At 46.4% G+C, this 19,070-nt stretch overlaps 1 protein-coding gene across 2 annotated transcripts in view; it reads left to right on the top strand.

The window, feature by feature from the left end:
* PPP1R1C (protein phosphatase 1 regulatory inhibitor subunit 1C) overlaps window positions 1-12,348 on the top strand; it is a 74,180-nt gene extending 61,832 nt beyond the window's left edge. For both annotated transcript variants that reach the window (XM_075001386.1, XM_075001387.1), the window contains exon 5: window positions 11,956-12,348. In XM_075001386.1, coding sequence (XP_074857487.1) covers window positions 11,956-12,044 — 89 coding nt within the window. In that variant the 3' untranslated portion in view covers window positions 12,045-12,348. The remainder of the gene's footprint in view (window positions 1-11,955) is intronic.
* Window positions 12,349-19,070: the final 6,722 nt, after the last annotated feature.

The raw sequence follows: 19,070 nt of genomic DNA, 5'->3' as shown, positions 1-19,070 counted from the left end.
CAAGCTGTAGGGTATTTTTCTACCTTAGGTGAAATGGAAAATATATGTCCTCCAACATTCAGTCACCCATAATATAATGAGTCATTAAAGATATTGCTGCCCTTGGCAACTTGCCTGCTCAATCTGTACGGCAGAATGGGACCTGGTTGTATCCAGCACAGTTAAAACACTTGGTAGCTATGGTGTTTTCTGATGGTTCAATGGTAAAGTGTTACATTATAAGAAAAAAATTACTTGGATGTCTGTTTCAAGTAAGTGAAACCACTGAGATTAAAATAACAGCATCAACCCAGCATGTTTTTGTTTAATGTATCTTCATTTGATTGAAACATGCATTAATTTTATTAAAACAATGAGAAGTCCTGTGGTACTTTATAGACTAACAGATGCCACAGGACTTCTCTTTGTTTTTGCAGATACAGACTAACATGGCTACCCCTTTTCTATTAATTTTATTCTTAGTACACTTTTTATCTTATTGCAAAGTGATTCTGAGTTAAATTGAGGTCAGAACGGTAGAAAGACGTAGAACTGGTGAAAATGCTGACTCAACAAAATGGCAAGCATTCCTTGGAAAAATGTCCATACCATCAAAACTCTTAAGGCTGTGTCTACAGTAGAGCAATCTGTCGACAGAAGTTACTGTTGAAAGAGATCTTCCAGCAAAACTTCCGCTGACAGATTGCACCACACACAAAAGTGAACTGCTCTGTTGGTCCACTCTGTCGACAGAGAGCAGCCAGACTCCCCAGCTGCTTTCTTGACAGGACAGGCCCCAGAACTGCAGAAGACAAGATCGCATGGATGGCAAGCCCATTTGAGAGCCCTTGAGGAGCAGCAAAGCTGCTGAGAAAGAGTTCCATCTTTCCAGTCAGCCATGTGGCCAAGAACAGGCCCTAGGCTTGTCCTGGACCCACTCCATGCTGCTCGTGCTGCTGACGGCCATCCTCCATCACCTCTGGGGAGATGAGCGTGACACCAGGCCCGAGGAGCAGGACCCCAGTCTCCAAGTGCTCCACCTGCTCTCATCCAGGTGGGTCTGGAGGTACACAAGCCCCCAGAGAAGCGGGTTGCCATCACCTTCTGGAACCTCAGCACCCTGGACAGCTACTGCTCGATGGGCGACCAGTTCAGCATGGGGAAACCCACTATTAGGGCAGTCCTCATGCAGGTAAGGCACTCTCAGGCTGCAGACCGTGTACAGGGAGAGGGGGGAGGGAGAAGGGGGACCCCGCCCAAGGGGACCCTTAGGGAGAAGGGTGTGAGGGGGATTGGGGAGGGAGAAAGCCCCATCCCTGGAGGACTATGATGAGCCACCCTCACACAGACCCACTGCTGTGCGGTTGGCTACTGAGGGATGGCACCCAGAGAGCTCAGGGGATGGGATGGGAGGGGTTGGAGACCCCCTGGGCCCGGGGAGTCTCTCAGTCTTGTGTGTTTGGTCTCCCCTCCTTGCAGGTAGTGACGGCCATCTACATACTCTTTCTTTGGAGGGTTGTTTGCCTCACAGACCTGGGCTTCCCCACTGCTTTGGAACAACTGACAGGACCCATATGCCCATCCGTGCCCCAGACTACAGTGTGGTCAGGTTCATTAACCTCAAGGGCTACTACTTCATTGTCCTGCAGACCCTGGTGGACCATTGAGGATGGTTTCTGGATGTTTATGTTGGGTGATTGGACTGGGCACATGATGCAAAGGTGTCCCACAACTCCTGCCTGTTCCAGAGGATGAAGGCGGGCACCTATTTCTCCCACCCAGAGTTAGCTACCAGGGACATGGACATTTCATTGTTCATGGAGGAGGACGCAGCCTGCTCCCTCCTGCCCTGGCTCATGAGGCACCTGGACCCAACCCATGGCCTCGTCAACACCTGTCTCAACTGGGCACAGAACCGGGTGGAGTGTGCCTTTGGGTGCCTCAAGTCACATTTTCAATGCCTCCTGACCCAGCTGGACATGGGGGAGGGAGCACAATGTCCCCCACCTCATGGCTGCTTGTTCTGCCCTTCACAACCTTGTGGAGAGGAGGGAGAAGGCCTTTCTTCTGGGGTTGGAGGGTTGATGCTGGACAAGACTACGAACAGCTGGGTGCAGCTACCATCTGCCAGGCTCACATGATTGGGGTGCAGATCCAGGAAACTCTGATGGAGAGCTTCTCCTGTGGCCCACAATGACCTTCCCCAGGGCACCACGGCATGGACCTCAGGTCTGCAGCTCTACCCCGTCTGCACCACAACCCCAGTCTTCACCCACTCATTTCTCCCTGAACCCTCCCAATGGACAATGGACATGGGGGTGGTAAAAAATAAAGCCTTTACTATTGAAACATGAAAAACGTGTGCAAAACAACGGTGCTTAATGTGAACTATTTACAAGGTGCAAGTTTTAACATGTTTATATGGGGGGATGGGACAGGGGATGGGGGCATCCATACCTGGAGGGGGGTTGGAACAGGGGCACTCATCTGAAGACAATAGGATTGTGCAGGGAACGTTTAACTGGGTCTGCAGACCCATAGTACTGCTGATAAAGAAAAAACTACTTACCAATTTGTGATTTGACTTCTAAAAACAGCAACTGCTTTATCAAAATGAGTGATCTAAGCCCTTGTAAATTATTTATAATTAAACATTTTCAAACAGCTGGAGACATCACAACCACTATTATAGTCTGCTCTGACTACTGCAGTCTAGAATTCTGCCTTTCAAAATGGAGGACGACCGCTGTTTTCTGCCGGCAAACCCAGACAGTTATGTAATAGTAGCAGCTCCCCCACACATTCACAGAAGATGGGTTCTTATCATGTGTCTCTTGTAAGGATGTTGGGCCTATATGGATACCTAGCAAACAGAATCTCCACATTGCCTCTCAGCAGTAGCTGTAACTTGTCTGCTCTCCGTGAGCCAAAATCCTCTGAGGTTGCATGTGTCACTTCAAGAGTTCTGCCTTAAAGATCTCTGGTTGGCTCCTTGATCCTACGTATGTCAATGGGATGTGACAGGAAGTGGTCAGGCAGCAATGTGGATTCCTACTGAGCTTTCATGACTGCCCTGTTTTGGATATTAATTCAGACACTCTGAGTGCGATGCTACCTCTCAGTGGACCCCCAATGTCCCAACACAGATGTATCAAGATACCTGCTACTGACCTTCAGCCTGATTCCTGGCTTTGACTCCTACTTGACATGCAGGTCAGCTGTTGACTTTAACCTCTTGATTCAGATCCTGACACTAGTCCTACCTATCTTTGCCCAGGAGCTGGACACAGGGAACCCTGCAAACTAACAGATTAAAGCCGTGTCTACACGTGCACGCTACTTCGAAGTAGCGGCACTAACTTCGAAATAGCGCCCGTCATGGCTACACGCGTCGGGCGCTATTTCGAAGTTAACTTCGACGTTAGGCGGCGAGATGTCGAAGCCGCTAACCCCATGAGGGGATAGGAATAGCGCCCTACTTCGGTGTTCAACGTCGAAGTAGGGACCGTGTAGTCGTTGTGCGTCCTGCAACATCGAAATTGCGGGGTCCTCCATGGCGGCCATCAGCTGAGGGGTTGAGAGACGCTCTCTCTCCGGCTCTGTGTATCTTGTGTTGTTTAGTGCAACTGTTTCTGGGAGGGGCCCTTTAAGGGAGCGGCTTGCTGTTGAGTCCGCCCTGTGACCCTGTGTGCAGCTGTGCCTGGCACCCTTATTTCGATGTGTGCTACTGTGGCGTGTAGACATTCCCTCGCAGCGCCTATTTCGATGTGGTGCTGCGCAACGTCGATGTTGAACGTCGACGTTGCCAGCCCTGGAGGACGTGTAGACGTTATTCATTGAAATAGTCTATTTCGATGTAGCGTTCACGTGTAGACATTCCCGATACGAAGCTAACATGAAGAGAAAAGGAGTTCAGGAGAACTGGCAGTATTTTACAGAAGACTTATTGAAGGAAGAAGCCATCCCACTGCGCTGTAAGAAAAGCAAATATGGTAGGCAAGCAGCTTGGCTTACCAGGGAAATCCTGGGCAAGCTTAAGCTCAAAAAGGATGTGTATAAGAATCTTGGATGGCTGACTAAGGAGGAGTATAAATCTATTGCTGGAGACTGCAGGGGAGTAATCAGGCAAGCCAAAATACAATTGGAACTGCAGCTACCAAGGAATGTGAAGGGCAACAAGAAGGGTTTCTTTAGGCATGTTAAGAATAAAAGGGTGATCAGAGAGGGTGTGGGGCAGTCACTAGAGGAGGAAGGTAACCAGGTGACAGATGATATGGGTAAAAGCTGAAGTACTTAGTGGTTTTTTTTTGTGTTTTTGTTTTTTGCCTCTGTCTTCACAGACAAGGTTCGCTCCCACACTACAGCACCAGGCAATGCAATACAGGAAGGAGATGGTGGGCAGCCCACAGCATGGAAGAAGAGGTTAAGGATTATTTAGAAAAGCTAGACATACACAGATCCATGGGTCCAGATTTAATGCGTCCAAGGGTACTGAGGGAATTGACAAATGTCATTGCAGAGCCTTTAGCCATTATAGCTGAAAACTCACAGAGATCGGGAGAAGAGTGAGAGATGATTTGATAGCAGTCCAACTTCCTGGCGGGGGAGGGAGGGCGCTCTAAAGAGGATGGAGCGAGGCTGTTCTCAGTAGTGACAGATGGGAGAACAAGGAGCAATGGTCTCAAATTACAGTGGGGGAGATCTAGCTTGGATATTGAGAAAAACTATTTCACCAGGAGCATGGTGAAGCACTGGAATGCCTTGCCTAGAGAGGTGGTGTAATCTCCATCCCTAGAGTCTTTTAAGTCTCAGCTTCATAACGTCCTGGCTGGGATGATTTAGTCAGGGTTGATCCTGCCTCATGCAGGGGGCTGGACTCAATGACCTCCTGAGGTCCCTTCCAGTCCTAGGATTCTATGATTTTAGACTGCAGTTGCTTTTTCGAGATATATTGTGGCTTTTCTCCATGCTCAAAATAGAGTGACTGTTTTGAATGTGGTATTCCGGTTCTGCTACCCCTCGTCATGAAAGGCATAGCGGAAACCTCAGAATGGGCACTTATTTCGAACTTTGGTACCATTTAAATGGCACTGTTTGAAATAGCATAACTCAAAATAGTTTACACAATTTGCACTGCACAAATGGCATAAATAATTTCAAGCTAGACAAGCAGCGTAGAGGTAACCTTAGGGAAATGCTAAGTGCATAACCCTGAGTGTCCACTGAGGGGCACTGTTGCTCATGAGAGAACTCGTGAGCGAGTGCATTACCCCAGGTGGCCACGCGGTGTCGCTTTTACAGCATTAGGAATTTTTTGTTCCTTACTCTGAGAGGTCTGCAGCGTTGCTGTTGATTCTTGAGGGCAGGGTTTCCTACATGGTGTTCTGGGGAACCGCGAAATGAAAATAAGGGTTCCACAGGAACATGCCATTGCAAAAACATGTTATGATTTTAAAAATAATAATCCATATTTAAACATTGATAAATGTTATTTAAAACAATGTCCATTTGTGTTTACCATGGTAAGTGTCCGTTTGTAATGTCAGATTAGCCAGAGAGAGTGGGGATGACAAGGTCACTACTCAGAGCTGCGCACAGTCATTTCTGTGTTCACCTGTTATGTAGGACAGTAAATCCCCATACTCGCTCTGTTAAATCATTCAATTAAATGTGATTTTTGTTTTTAAAAATGTGCAATTAAACTGAATGTTGAGCGCAGGACCTTGCTTAGCAGTTGTTTGTTATTATCCTTACTTATCCGTGGTCTACTTTTTCAACTCCATATTATCACCATCAACAACCAGGGGCTCAGCACTCGTTGGTGTCTGACACCTCCCTCACTATTTCCTTCAATCTTTCCCTGTCCAGTGCAGAGCGGCTTAGTTTCTTCAGACTAGCTCTGCACCAATCTACTATATCATCTACCCATTCTCTGTGGGGTCTGTTTTTCCTGTTCGAACTGTCCACTATGCTGAAGACCAGAGTCTTGATTTTTTGTTCATCATTCATTCTGCAGCTTTGACCAAATAGCTGTAACTTCCATTGTATAACCTTCTGCAGTAGTGACAGAGAGATAGCTGTGTTAGTCTTTTTTGTTTCTTCTGCAGTAGGTTCTCTTGCCTGTATCTTCCTATATAATTCCTTGTTGGTGACCTTCTGCATCCATCCTATTCTCAGGATCTTTCTATAGCAACTCCTTTCCAATGCCAATATCCTTCTCTTCGAATCTTTTGTTGTCACCCAACTCTTACATCCATACAACTTGATGCTGAATACACATGTTTTTTGAGATGCTTAGCTTTGTTCCTAAGCTAATTGTTTTGCTTTTCCAGATCTTATGCATCACATTCAAACTTGCCCTTGCTTTTGCTATTCTTGTTGTTATTTCCTTCATACAGTCTAGATCATATATTATGTTGCTCCCCAGATATGTGAACTTCTCTAGATGCTCTAGTTCAATCTCATCTACACTGATCTTTCTTTCTATTTCCTTATCTTCGAATATACTTGTTCTTGTTTTATCGATGCTCATAATCAGTCCATACTGTTTCCCTTCCTTGTAGCACCTGCGCCGTTCTTGCTAACTTCTCTTCATCTTCTTCAATGAAAACTATATCATCCACAAACCTCAAGATGTTGATTCTGATCCCATGCACAGATATCCCTTCCTCGATCTTGTCCATCACTCTTTCTAGGTGTGTGCTGAAGATACTCGGCAATATTGGATCTTTGTCTTGTACATCTACTTGTTCTAAACTGACTTCCTAACTCTAGGCATGTTCTTATTGCTGCTTCTGCATTGTCATTGATATCCTTCAACAACTGTACCAGTCTGCTATCCACTCCGTTCGACTCCTGCACCGCTCAAGTGACTTTCTGATCTATGCTGTCACATGCCTTCTAAAAACTGACAAAGCACTTGTAGAAGTTCTTGTTCTTTCATTGAGCTTTTTCCTCTATCAATCTTAGTGCCAATATTTGCTGTAGACTACTTCTGTCTTTCCTGAATCCCGCTTGCTCGTCTACTAGATGTTCTTCTATCTGCGATTTTAGTCTCTCTGTCAGTATCATCTTCAGCACCCTGGCTAGATGACTTGTTAGGACAATCATTCTGTAGTTCTTACACTCCAAAGCACTTTGGGTTCCACAAAATTCTTTTGAGTCTAAAAGGGTTCTGTGGCCAAATAAAATTGGGAAACACTGCTTTAGGGAAACACTAAGTGCATACTCCTAAATGTCCACCAGGTGGTACTGTAGCTTTGTGTGTGTACGGCTTCGAGTGCTACCACGAGTGGCCAGGCAATGTCACTCTTACTACACTAAGGAACTTTTTGTACATTACTCAAACTGTCCACCCAGCATCACTGTTGCTCTACTGGGGAACTGATAAGTGCATTACCCCAAGTGGCCAACCAGTGGCATTGTTGCTGCATTCACAATTTTTTTTGTGCTTTGCCGTAAGTAGCTAAGTAGTGTCGCTGGTGGTGTTTTAGGTAATTTTTTGTGCATTACCTTAAGTGTCTTTGTTGTTACATTGATGAATTCTTTGTGTTTTGCCACACATCCACTAAGTGTCGCTTTTGGTGCATTAAATATTCCATTAGAGGATCTTCTACATTTTCAGAGTAACTATCTGCAGGAAGGAAGAGCAAGTTACAAAACAGACAGTATCACGATAGCTAATTTGCATGAGGATTCATGCGGTTTGGAGATATTGCTGCGCCTCCGCCTGAAAGTCTTATTTGCTATATCAAATTATCACAGGAAGGTCTGGATCCATGCAAACTGATGTGATGTGTCTTCACAGAGCACTTCAGTTAAAGCATTACATGAATATAATGCAAACCGAAGTTTTCTCATGAGACGATCGGTGCAGGTATCAGCTCCTGCACAAGGGGACAGTTGCAATGTAGCCAGATTGATTGATAAGGCCAAAAACCCTTTTGGCTGACACTCTTATTCTGCTAGCCTGCCAAGAAATCATTGGCATTACGACAGTTCCAGAAGCAACAAACTATATAGCGAGAATTGCCTTTCCAATAAGCAGATGATTAAAATACATGCCCAAGGAGAAGGACACAGCATTCACTGAGACAATCACAGAGGCAGGAAAATTTTTCCTGCAAATTGATGAATCTACAGACATTGACCGCTATGAACAAATAATGGCAGTTGTGTGGCTTGCTCAGAAGGACAGCTTGAAAAAGCACTATTTAATCTGCAAGTACTGTCCAGAGAAAAAATGGGGGAGGAAATATTCAGAAGGACAGATGAATACTCAATTATAAATGGAATTTCATGGACTAATTGAATAATAGTATGCACAAATGTTTCAGCAGTGCCTTCTACAAAGTTATTCTGTGATATCTAGCTTTCCAGCTGAGCTGAGAGAGATCCACACTAAATGTAGTGGTGAAAATGGTCAGTTTCATCAGCTCCAGACTGCTTCAGGCATGCCTTTTTTTTCTATTTTATGTGAAGAAATGGGAACAGATCATCAATCACTTTTCCCTTATACTGAAGTTTGCTGGCTTTCAAGAGGCAAAGTTCTATGAAGAGCTAATGAACTGAGGGGAGAACTGAAGTAACAAGCACATGGGGTGTGTCTATGCTAGAAACTAACTTTGAAGTTAACTTTGAAGTTAGGCACTACTTGCCAGAAGCCAGCAGAGTGTCTATGCACGTTTTCCCTTACTTCAAAGTTAATTTCCAAGTAAGGGAGCCCAACTTCAAAGTCCTTACTCCATTCCCAGGAATGGAGTAGTGCCCTGCTCTACCTTGGAAGCAAAAGGAAGAATATTTGGATGCCGGGTATGATTTCACATTCGACAAATTTTGGTTATAAGTGAGACATGAATATTCTTTTATTTCTAACTGAGCAATAATTGCTCCACTGTCATTTTTAAATACTTACCTGTCATGTGCTTGGAATTTTATATTTGACATGGAAGCCATTTTGTGTGCCCAGTGTATCTATTAGCTCCAAATGTTGTGCTGGGGTGGGCTGCATGTGAGGTGTCTAATGAAAGCTGATGCTGCCCTGAATCTGTGTGTGCCATTTGTGTGTCTGTACATGTTTGTAAGCAAAGTTACAGATTTTATCTATTTAGCTGTATTAGAAAATGTTTCAGTGCTAAGATTCACAATAGGAGGCGTGAACTGAGCTCTAGACAGGATATTGGGCTAAACAATAAGATGGAAACTGATTCTCAGTCGCTGAATAAACATCCCAGATGCTTGAAACTTGTCCATGGAATGAAGACCACTGGTCAGGTGAGCTGGTCTAAGCAAAGAAATTGAAATTCAATGCCCAGACATCATTTCCACCTGCCATGTAAATGACTGGGCTTGCTAGCAAAGCCAGCAGCCAATGGTCATTTGCCACAACAGCCCACCTGGGTCAGGTGACCTTTGACCCTCAAGGGCCTGATGGGAAGAAGAAAGGGCTTTTTCCCCTCAATGGAAGTGAGAACCATGAGTTGGACCTAGCAGCGTCCATCCTGAGCTATTGTTCTTTGTGCCTCTGGCTCCTGCTCCAACGAATCGTGTTCCAGCAGGCCAGATCCACAATTTTCCAGTAACTAAAACTATGTAACCTGAAATGGACTTTCAGAGACTTTTATAAATCAGCAAATAACACTCCTGGCCTGCATCAATAGCTAGGGTTGATGTATGTAAAGCGTTGGTTTAACATTTTTTCTCTCTAACCCTCTTCTTTCTTTTTATTGATAAATCTTCAGATACTTAGATTTAAAGGATTGGCGAACATGGTGATTTGCATAAGTTCCAGGTATATATTGACCAGGGGCTGTGGCTGGACCCTTTGGGGCCCAGAAGAATCTTTTTGGAGTTAGTGAACTGATTTAAGAGCCTCTCCCCTGATTTTGGGGATTGTTGGTCTAGGCTGGTATAGCAGCTGGTAAGTCTGTGGGTTTGCTTGTATGGCTTCTGGCTGGCCAACGGGCTGGCAGAAGTGCTGAGGTGGCTGGTTGGATTTACCTTAGTGAGAAGGAAATTCCAGCCTGGGGATGTGAGTAGCCCAGATTTTAAGCAGTGGTACCCTCTAGCTGTGCCCAGAAACCCTGTCGTATTACACTGCCTTTGTGAACTTCATTTATAAAAAGTGAACTCATGCTGAAAAAGGTGTGGCTCATGAGCTCCAGGCAGGTCTTTCCAGCATTGAACTGAATACTAAAATGTTGTGCTCATTAAAACAAGCTCACATTCCACATTAAGATTCTAGTTGAAAATTTGAGGTCAAATCCTGTTTTCCTTAAAATTGTAATATTTGTATCTTTATTTTAGTAATAAGAGTTATTTTTTGCTATATTTTATGCTATTTCTTTAATATTGGAGAGCCATGAGAACACTGCAGTCTTAGAGTGTGCCTGAGATGTAAAAGTTTTTGAATCACTGATCAATTTCCAGTATCGGAGGGGTAGCTGTGTAAGTCTGGATCTGTAACAGCAACGAAGGGTCCTGTGGCACCTTATAGACTAACAGAAAAGTTTTGAGTACGAGCTTTCGTGAGCACAGACTCACTTCTTCCAGCATCTGAAGAAGTGAGTCTGTGCTCACGAAAGCTCATGCTCAAAACTTTTCTGTTAGTCTATAAGGTGCCACAGGACCCTTCGTTGCTGATCAATTTCCAGTACAGCTCTATCTCCAGATCTGAAGAAGTGGCTCTGCCCCACAGAAGCTCATCACCTAATAAATTATTTTGTTAGTCTGTGGCGACACTAGCCCCCACCTTTCAAAAAGGGGATACTAATGAGCTATTTCAGCAGATGCTAATGAGGCACTGCCATGAATATGAAGCACCTCATTAGCATAATGGCAGCCGCACGCATTTCAGAAGTGTTGCTTTCGAAATGTATGTGGCTCATGTAGACAGGGGCCTTTTGAAAGGACCCCCCCCCCAGATTTCAAAAGCCCCTTCTTCCAAAAACCAAATGGGAAAAAAGGGTGTTTGAACTTTCGAAAGGCCCCTGTCTACAAGAGTCGCGTGCATTTCAAAAGCGGCACTTTTGAAATGTGTGAGGCTGCTATTATTCTAATGAGGCTCTGCATATTCATGGCAGCGCCTCATTAGCATCTGCCTACATGCCTCATTAGCTTCCCCCTTTCGAAATGCGGGGGCTAGTGTAGCCACAGCCTTAGTCTGTAAAGTGCTACAGGGCTGACAGTTTGTTTTGTTAAAATATTTTTTTTCATTACTTATTTGTCACAGTTGCACTGTCTGATGGAAGAGATTCTGTATGATGCACAAATGTAGTTGCATGAATTGGGACTTCCTTGGAACTGGTGTAATGCTGGCAGCGGCCCATATATGCCTGTTTGATTTAAATCTGGTGGTCAATGATTTGGGTTATCTGGAAAAAAACTGTAGATATGGCCACAAATCCTATTAGCACACCAATTAACTTTATTAGAGGCAGGGCTTTGGCCTGGTTTTTGAAGATTTCTGACACCCTTAAATGACATTTGTGTTAGTTGTATGTAATTTTGTTGTGCAGGAAGACAGGGTTGAGAGATTGCTCTTCAGGATAGTGAGGACATACTCTTAGGATGAAATGTGCTATTTAAGACACAGATAGAACATCTGTCTAAGCATGCAAGGATTTGAAGCATGCTTCTGCATGGTTCCTGCTTTCCATGGGATGTGTTTCAAAGCTCACAATAGGAGAGAAAATCTAATGGTCAAGGGCCCTCAGTCATCTGTGCTCCTTTGGAATTTTCACCTTGGTTGACTAGGATGTTGCTAATTGAATGCCTGAGTGGAATAATGAATGGAAAAGCTGTTGGTGTAATATGTAATGCTTGCTTAAGTGAAAGTATATCAAAATAAAGACTACTGCTGTCACTTAAAAAACCTTTCCATTGTATTTTGGGCTTTTATATTTTAATCTTTGTGGCAGCAAACAACAAGTCCAATTTAAAGCCATGTGACTTTAAATACGATCTTTTTATTTGCAGTGGTTAAGCATCTGAAAAGTCAGAATGAGTCACCGTTCCCAGAGGAAGAGGAGAATGTCAATGAAAGAGAAGACAAATGGGACGATTAATTAGAATTGGGCCGGTGTTAGAAATATTATGGTGAATAACTGAACTGTACTTGACATGGAATTTCATTACTTGTGTTCCTCAATACATCATTTTACCACTCAAGGCACACATAGCAAAATGCTTTCAGGAGAGCATTCCTTGACTGGATTTTACAGTGCTCTCCTTTTCTATTACTTGTAAATGTAATTTACAAATATTGTAGTGCTACACCTTGAGTATTCTGAGGGCTTAAATACTAAATGTGAGCTCTACTGCAAGGCTTATTGTAAATAGCACCAATTTAAAATCTACAAATAAATACTAAAGTCATTTAGACATTATATAATGTTGTGTAGTATTTCTGTTGAACATGAATACAAATTTTTAGGTATGGGAATTCTTTTTAGTAAGGCTTATTGCATACCAGGATTACACAGTGCAACACACTTCAAGGCCAAGACAGAGCAGAGAGGACTGCTTAATACTGCACTGGGTTAGTTTTGTGCAGCTTTCAGTTTATGTATTATTCCTAAAGGGTCTGCTCATCTATGCTAGTCATTCAGTGACACCTTACAGCTATGTCTACACTAGAAGCATCAGTCGACAGAAGTTATTGTCGACAGAGAAATCTCGGCAGAACCTCCTTCGACAGATTGCTGCTACACACAACTTGCTCTATTGACGGAGAACTGCCAGACTAGACTGCCCTCTGGTGACAGGAAGCCGAATGGCAGCACTGCAAACATTACATCTACACACAATTAGCTCAGAGAACTGCCAGACTACACTGCCCTCTGGTGCCAGAAAGCAGAATGGCAGCTCTGCAAAGAGGGCTGTCCAGCAACCAGAAGCCCCGTCTGTCGACAGAAGTGTCTACACTGCACTTCTGTTGAGCGTACTCTGTCAAAATCTGTCCAGTAGCAGCAGTGGGGAAACACTCCCATGAGCAGTTTACAGCAGCGCATTCCCCCAGCTGGGTGGTGGTGGGGTGGTCTAGCAGCAAGATGCAGTGCCATGCTGTTTCTCCTCCACACTCTGGATCCAGCCCATGCGGCTTGGGGCCCTCTGCCTTCAAGTAGGTACCGGTTTTGGATGAAAAGGTGTTGAAGAACCCTTTTAAAAGGTACATCATTGGCAGGGCCATTGTACTTGTTGATTGGTGATTTTCAAATAAAATCTTCACTGCATGATAATTGGATGCTGTGTGCATGTGGCTGTGCTTCAGCCAATCAGAAGGCTGGCTTGTGCAAGCATCAGTGGTGTGATGAAACTAGCGAGTAACTAAGCAATTCTGAAAATGATAGTGGAGTAAAATTATAATGTTTATTTTAAAAACTACTTGAGTAAAAGTCCAAGCATACAAAAATTACTTGAGTAAAATACAAATACTGGAAAAACATACTTGACTAGTGTAGCTAAGTATTTCTACTTAGTTACCTTCCACCTCTGCTCTCAAGGTCCCTTCCAAATCTATGAGAGATGTATAGCCTAGTTCAGTTGTCTGTGTCAAGAAATAAACTGTGAAATGTATTGTTTAACTTCCCACTTATTTTTTCGTATAAAAGAGCCCATATAGAGGCTATATCTACACTATGAGATAAATTTGACATTTACTAAATTTGAATTTTAGCCTCATTCTTAAGAATTTGAATTTAAGTATCTACAAATCTTCTGGAAATTCAAGCCACAATTTCTCCATGTTCAGTTTCTGCGTCCCCATTGCTCTATCCAAGTTCAACGGCACGAGCAGTGCATTGTGGGTACTTATCCCACAGTGCTTTAGCCTTGGTTGCTTGTGGGTGTTTCATGTCAGAATCCCAGAATGCAAAGTACTGTCACAGCATTCAAAGCAACAAGTAACTGCATGAAAATGAACTGGAGAGCACGCCATTTTGTGCAGCATTTTCTCCAGCACAGTTCTAGCACAAGCATAGAGCTCTGAATATTTCAAGTCATTACACACACTGTTGCAGCAACTTCCTGGACTGTCACACAATTTTGCTTTCTATTACAAAGTGCGGTGATGGTTCAGGATGAGGGTGATGATGATGGTTTTGAAGAGCAAATCTTTCAACTGCGGTCCAAGAACTCTCAAATGCTGGTTGCACTGAATGCATTGCTGACAGTGGAGTAGCAGTTTTTGGACTTCTGAGACCAGCACACACTGGTGGGACCACATCGTTTTGGAGTCCTGGGACAAAGAGCAGTGGGTGCAGAACTTTCACATGTGCAAGTCCAATTTTATGGAACTTTGTGATGTGCTGGCTCCCTCACTGGGACGCAATAACACAAGGATGAGGCCAACTGTAATGGTTCAGAAGTGAGTAGCAATCACTCTGTGGAAGTTTGCAACACCCAGCAGTTATTGGTCAGTAGCTAATAAATTAGGGGTAGACAGATTTACAGTGGGGGCCATGGTGATGCTGTTGGCCCATGCAATCTGTCGGTGTCTCCTCAGAAAGACCATGACCCTGGGAGATGTAGGCTACGTCTACACGTGAAGCCTACATCGAAATAGCTTATTTCGATGAATAACGTCTACACGTCCTCCAGGGCTGGCAACGTCGATGTTCAACTTCGATGTTGCGCAGCACCACATCGAAATAGGCGCTGCGAGGGAACATCTACATGCCAAAGTAGCACACATTGAAATAAGGGTGCCAGGCACAGCTGCAGACAGAGTCAGAGGGCGGACTCAACAGCAAGCCGCTCCCTTAAAGGGCCCCTCCCAGACACAGCTGCACTAAACAACACAAGATACACAGAGCCGACAACTGGTTGCAGAACCTGTGCCTGCAGCATGGATCCCCAGCTGCCGCAGCAGCAGCCAGAAGCCCTGGGCTAAGGGCTGCTGCCCACGGTGACCATAGAGCCCCGCAGGGGCTGGAGAGAGAGCATCTCTCAACCCCCCAGCTGATGGCCGCCATGGAGGACCCCGCAATTTCGACGTTGCGGGACACGGATCGTCTACACGGTCCCTACTTCGACATTGAACGTCGAAGTAGGGCGCTATTCTGATCCCCTCATGAGGTTAGCGACTTCGACGTCTCGCCGCCTAACATCGAAGTTAACTTCGAAATAGCGCCCGACGTGTGTAGTCGCGACGGGCGCTATTTCGAAGTTAGTGCCGCTACTTCGAAGTAGCGTGCACGTGTAGACACAGCTGTAAAGTCCATAGTGGATGGCTTTGGTGCTATGGGGTTTCCTAACTGCGGTGGGGCAATAGATGTCACACACATCCCCATTACAGCTCCAGAAGACCTGGCCTCTGAGTACATAAACTGAAAGGGAGGGGTACTTCTCCACGGTTTTGAAGGTGTTGGTAGATCACAAATGTCATTTCACTGACCTCAATGTGGAATGGTCAGAGAGGGTTCACAGTGTGTGCATCTGCAGATATTCTGACTGTATAGAAAGTTCATGGAAAGGACTTTTTCTCCAGACCAGAAAAATCCAGATTGGCAATGTGGAGATGCCTATTGTAATATTAGGAGACCCTGCTTACCCTCTCCTGCCTTGCCTTAAGAAGCCCTATGCAGAAGCCATGAGCCATAGCAAGGAAAACTCTATCAGAGACTCAGCAGATGCAGAATGGTGGTGGAATGTGCCTTTGACTGCTTAAAAGTGAGGTTCAGATGCTTACTGGCCTGTTTGAACCTGTCTGAAACTAATGTCCCCGCTGTGATTACAGTGTGCATTATTTTGCACAACGTTTGTGAATCCAGCTGGGAGAATTTCCAGTCCATCTGGAATTCCAAGGCTGAGGCCCTCAGCAGGGCTTACTCGCAGCTGCCTAAAAGGCCATTCACCAATAACCATGAGTAGGCATCAGCAATAAGGGATGCTTTAAAACATAGCTTCATGAATTATCTGCCACACTTACGATAGCGATGTATTTCTCTGTGGGAGTCCCAGCCAAGCCCCATTCCCCAAACTGATTCGTGTTCCCCAAAGAATGTGAACCAATACATCAGAACTTGTCTTACTGAATGAATACTTTTACTTGGTGGGAGGGGGCTAAGTTGCAAGAAGTAGAATGGATGTCAAGGGAGGGTTATTTTTCCTAAAAAAGGACAGTTTATACTTTAAGCCATCTACCCCTCCCCCCAGGTCTGTCAGGGTGTCCCATAAGTCACACGCCCACTGTTAGGTTGCAGAATCCCTCCTCCCAGACCCTTTACCCTCTTTCAAGATGGCTCTTAATGGTATCAAGGATGAGCTGGTACTCTCCCCAGTGCTGAAGGGTGAGACTTACTTTGTTCTTGGAGCCATGAATGTCCTCCAAGAAACCACGCATCTTGGCCTTCAGTGGATCAGGTGTCGGGCTTCAGGGCCTTGAAGGCTCTCAGGCCAGACCCCTCTGCAGGCTCTGCAGATGATAAGAGCAGGCAAACAGCAGCTGAATCCCTGCCACAAGAAACAAGGGAGGGCAGGGGGGCAGAGGGAAAACAGCCTCAGATGTGCTGGGAGAGGACAAAACAAAAAGCACCTCTTGGGGTGTGAAGTCCTGGGAAAATGATGGGGGAGAAAGGTAGTTACAAAGAGGATATAAGCAGGGACAACACCAGGGACAGGAATGGGGAGGGTATCAGGATGGGGAAGAGGTTCAGGAGGCAGAGGGGGAAGAAAAGGGGAAGCAGGAGGAGAATCAGGGGTGAAGGGAATCAGGGTCAGAAGCAGGACATGCACTAGGGAAAGGGGAGAGGCCAGGAGTAGGGATGGGACAGGGAATGGGGACAGGAGGAAGACCAGGAGCCTGAGCAACAAAAATGCTGGGAAAAGACACGTCCCTCAGAGGACAGAGCGGTGATAGGGATGGGGATTGAAATGCAATCGTCCCCAGCATCAGGCTCTGGCACTGTAGGGAGCGCGGTGCTGGGCATCTCGGTGCTGGGGTTGGAGGGTGGATCTGGGAACAGCAGGAGTTCTGGCCCATCAGAGATACTCAGAGGCTCGATAGCCACAGCTGGAACACCACTCCTGACTGGGCAGGCAATCGCACCATGGGATGACACCATGGGATGGGTGGAGAAGAGGATAGAGGAAACTGGAGAAAAAGGAGAAGGAGTGGGTGACTGGGCACAAGCGTCATTCCCACAGCCTTCCAGGAGCAGAGGCTCCACAACTGAAGCAGCCAGGGTCAGGCCCAGGTCCTCAACTCCCTGGGAGAAGAAGGCAAGGCCAATGCCCACCTCTTTGTAGCTCCTCCTGGCAGTGGCTGGGGCAGCGGCGACATCTGAATATGGAGCAGACACAAGATTGGAGGCATCATTCACTATGGCCTTGCTGGGCTGAGATTCTGAGGTGGAGGTAATGGCCCCCTCCACAACTGCTGCGATGACCTCAGCCATCCCCCACTGATGGTAAGCAGCTGGAGGGTCCAGCAGGGGGTTCAGAGCTGCTACCCCCCAGGGGTCTTGCATGGCACATCCTCCCCATCATCCGACAGGGTTGAGTGCCAAGCATGTGCACCCCAGTTTTTGTGCCTCCACCACACAAATTCTCAGCTGTCTGATGAGGTGGGTTGGGTGCCAGAGGAGGGGCCAGGGAATGAGGGCACTGGTGAGCAGGGAAAGGAGAAGGAGGATGGGACAATGAGGGAAGGGAGGAACTGCCTTTGGGGTGGGCCCTATCTGAGTCCCGTCATAGGCCCCACCACCCTCTTCACCGCAGTCCTGGCTTGATTGCCTGATATGGAGGCAGCACCTGAACACTCATCTGGGTGTGATGGGGAGGTGTCCTCTGGCACCTGCATGGTGTTGACAGCAGTTGCAGGGGGAGGAGGGGTGGCCCCAGGATCCAAGGCGACAGGGCCACTGGCAATAACATGTCCAGTTCCCTTCTGCGTGTTGGGGGTCCCAGGCTCCTCTCCAGGTTAGGCCAGAGGCCAGTCCCTTAGGACATGCCCCATCACCCAGCAAAAGAAGCACTGGGCCTCTCCCATGGTGTAGTAGACCTGGTACTGGGCCCCTTGCTGGGCACCAGAAAAGTCCCCTCTGGGGGGGAATCCCACCATATGCCGCCGGCAGTGGTCGGACCTGAGCCTGCTGATGGAAGGAGAGGATGTGGCAGAGGGTCGGGGCTTTTCAGCCCAGTGAGAGAGGACTCAGAACTGAGAGTATTTTCCCCAGGGTGGTCAGGAGAGCCAGAAGGATGGCACTGGGGAGAAAGGGAGGAACGGAGGAGAGCACCACCTGTAGGCCCAGTGGCTCAAGGGGCAGCATCCTCAGATACCAGGAAGAATCCCACCTTTCTGAACATCCTAGAGGCTGCCACCATGGCCGCAGGCCCCACCACACGCACCATTGCACACACATAGGTCTCCATGTGGGGCAAGGCTGACACCAGGACTGGTGGAGGGAACAGTGGGTGAAGAAAAGGGGGAGATGCAGCAGATGTAGCTGCAGCATGGGTGGGAGGCTTTGCCATGCAAAATTTTGCCTTCCTGGATTGGCTCTTGCCTTTTTTCATCCCCTGATCCTTCCTGCCCTTCTGAGGGTGGGGGTGGGGAGCGTTTTAGAAGAGGAACTGGCAGAGGGCACCACAGCAGGTGCAGCAGGAGCCCCAGAGTCTGTGCCTGTGCCATTGGCCACCATGGTGGAAGATGACCAAGCAGCCTCTGGTGGATCCACCACGGCAGAGAGTGAAGGAAGAACAAGAGAAGTAGGAAGGGTGGGGCTGTCATAGGATGACCCCCCAACAGGGGCATTGCCCATGGGAAGGGCAGAAGCAAGTAGCGGGATATGAGGCTTGTTAGTTCTTTACCTGTGTTTGAAGCTATTTCTCTTGCTAGCCTTGACGCTAGCTCAGTTCTCACGCTAGCACTCTGCCTGTGTTTGAAGCTAGTTCTCTCAGTAGCCTGGAATCTAATTCCAGCACTAACCTTGAAGCTATGTCAGTTCTCACACTAGTTCTCTGCATATGTTTGAGGCTAGTTCTCTTGCAAGTTATGAAACTAGCTCTCTCACCAGCCTTGAGGCTAGGTTTCTCTGGCTCTCTGTCTATGTTTGAAACTACTTGTCTCACCAGTCTTGAAGCTAGGTCAG

The sequence above is a fragment of the Carettochelys insculpta genome, chromosome 8 (genome assembly GCF_033958435.1).
Source record: "Carettochelys insculpta isolate YL-2023 chromosome 8, ASM3395843v1, whole genome shotgun sequence".
Classification (NCBI taxonomy): domain Eukaryota; kingdom Metazoa; phylum Chordata; order Testudines; family Carettochelyidae; genus Carettochelys; species Carettochelys insculpta.
Note: the sequence above shows the minus strand (reverse complement) of the source record. Positions and strands in the feature narration are given on the sequence as shown.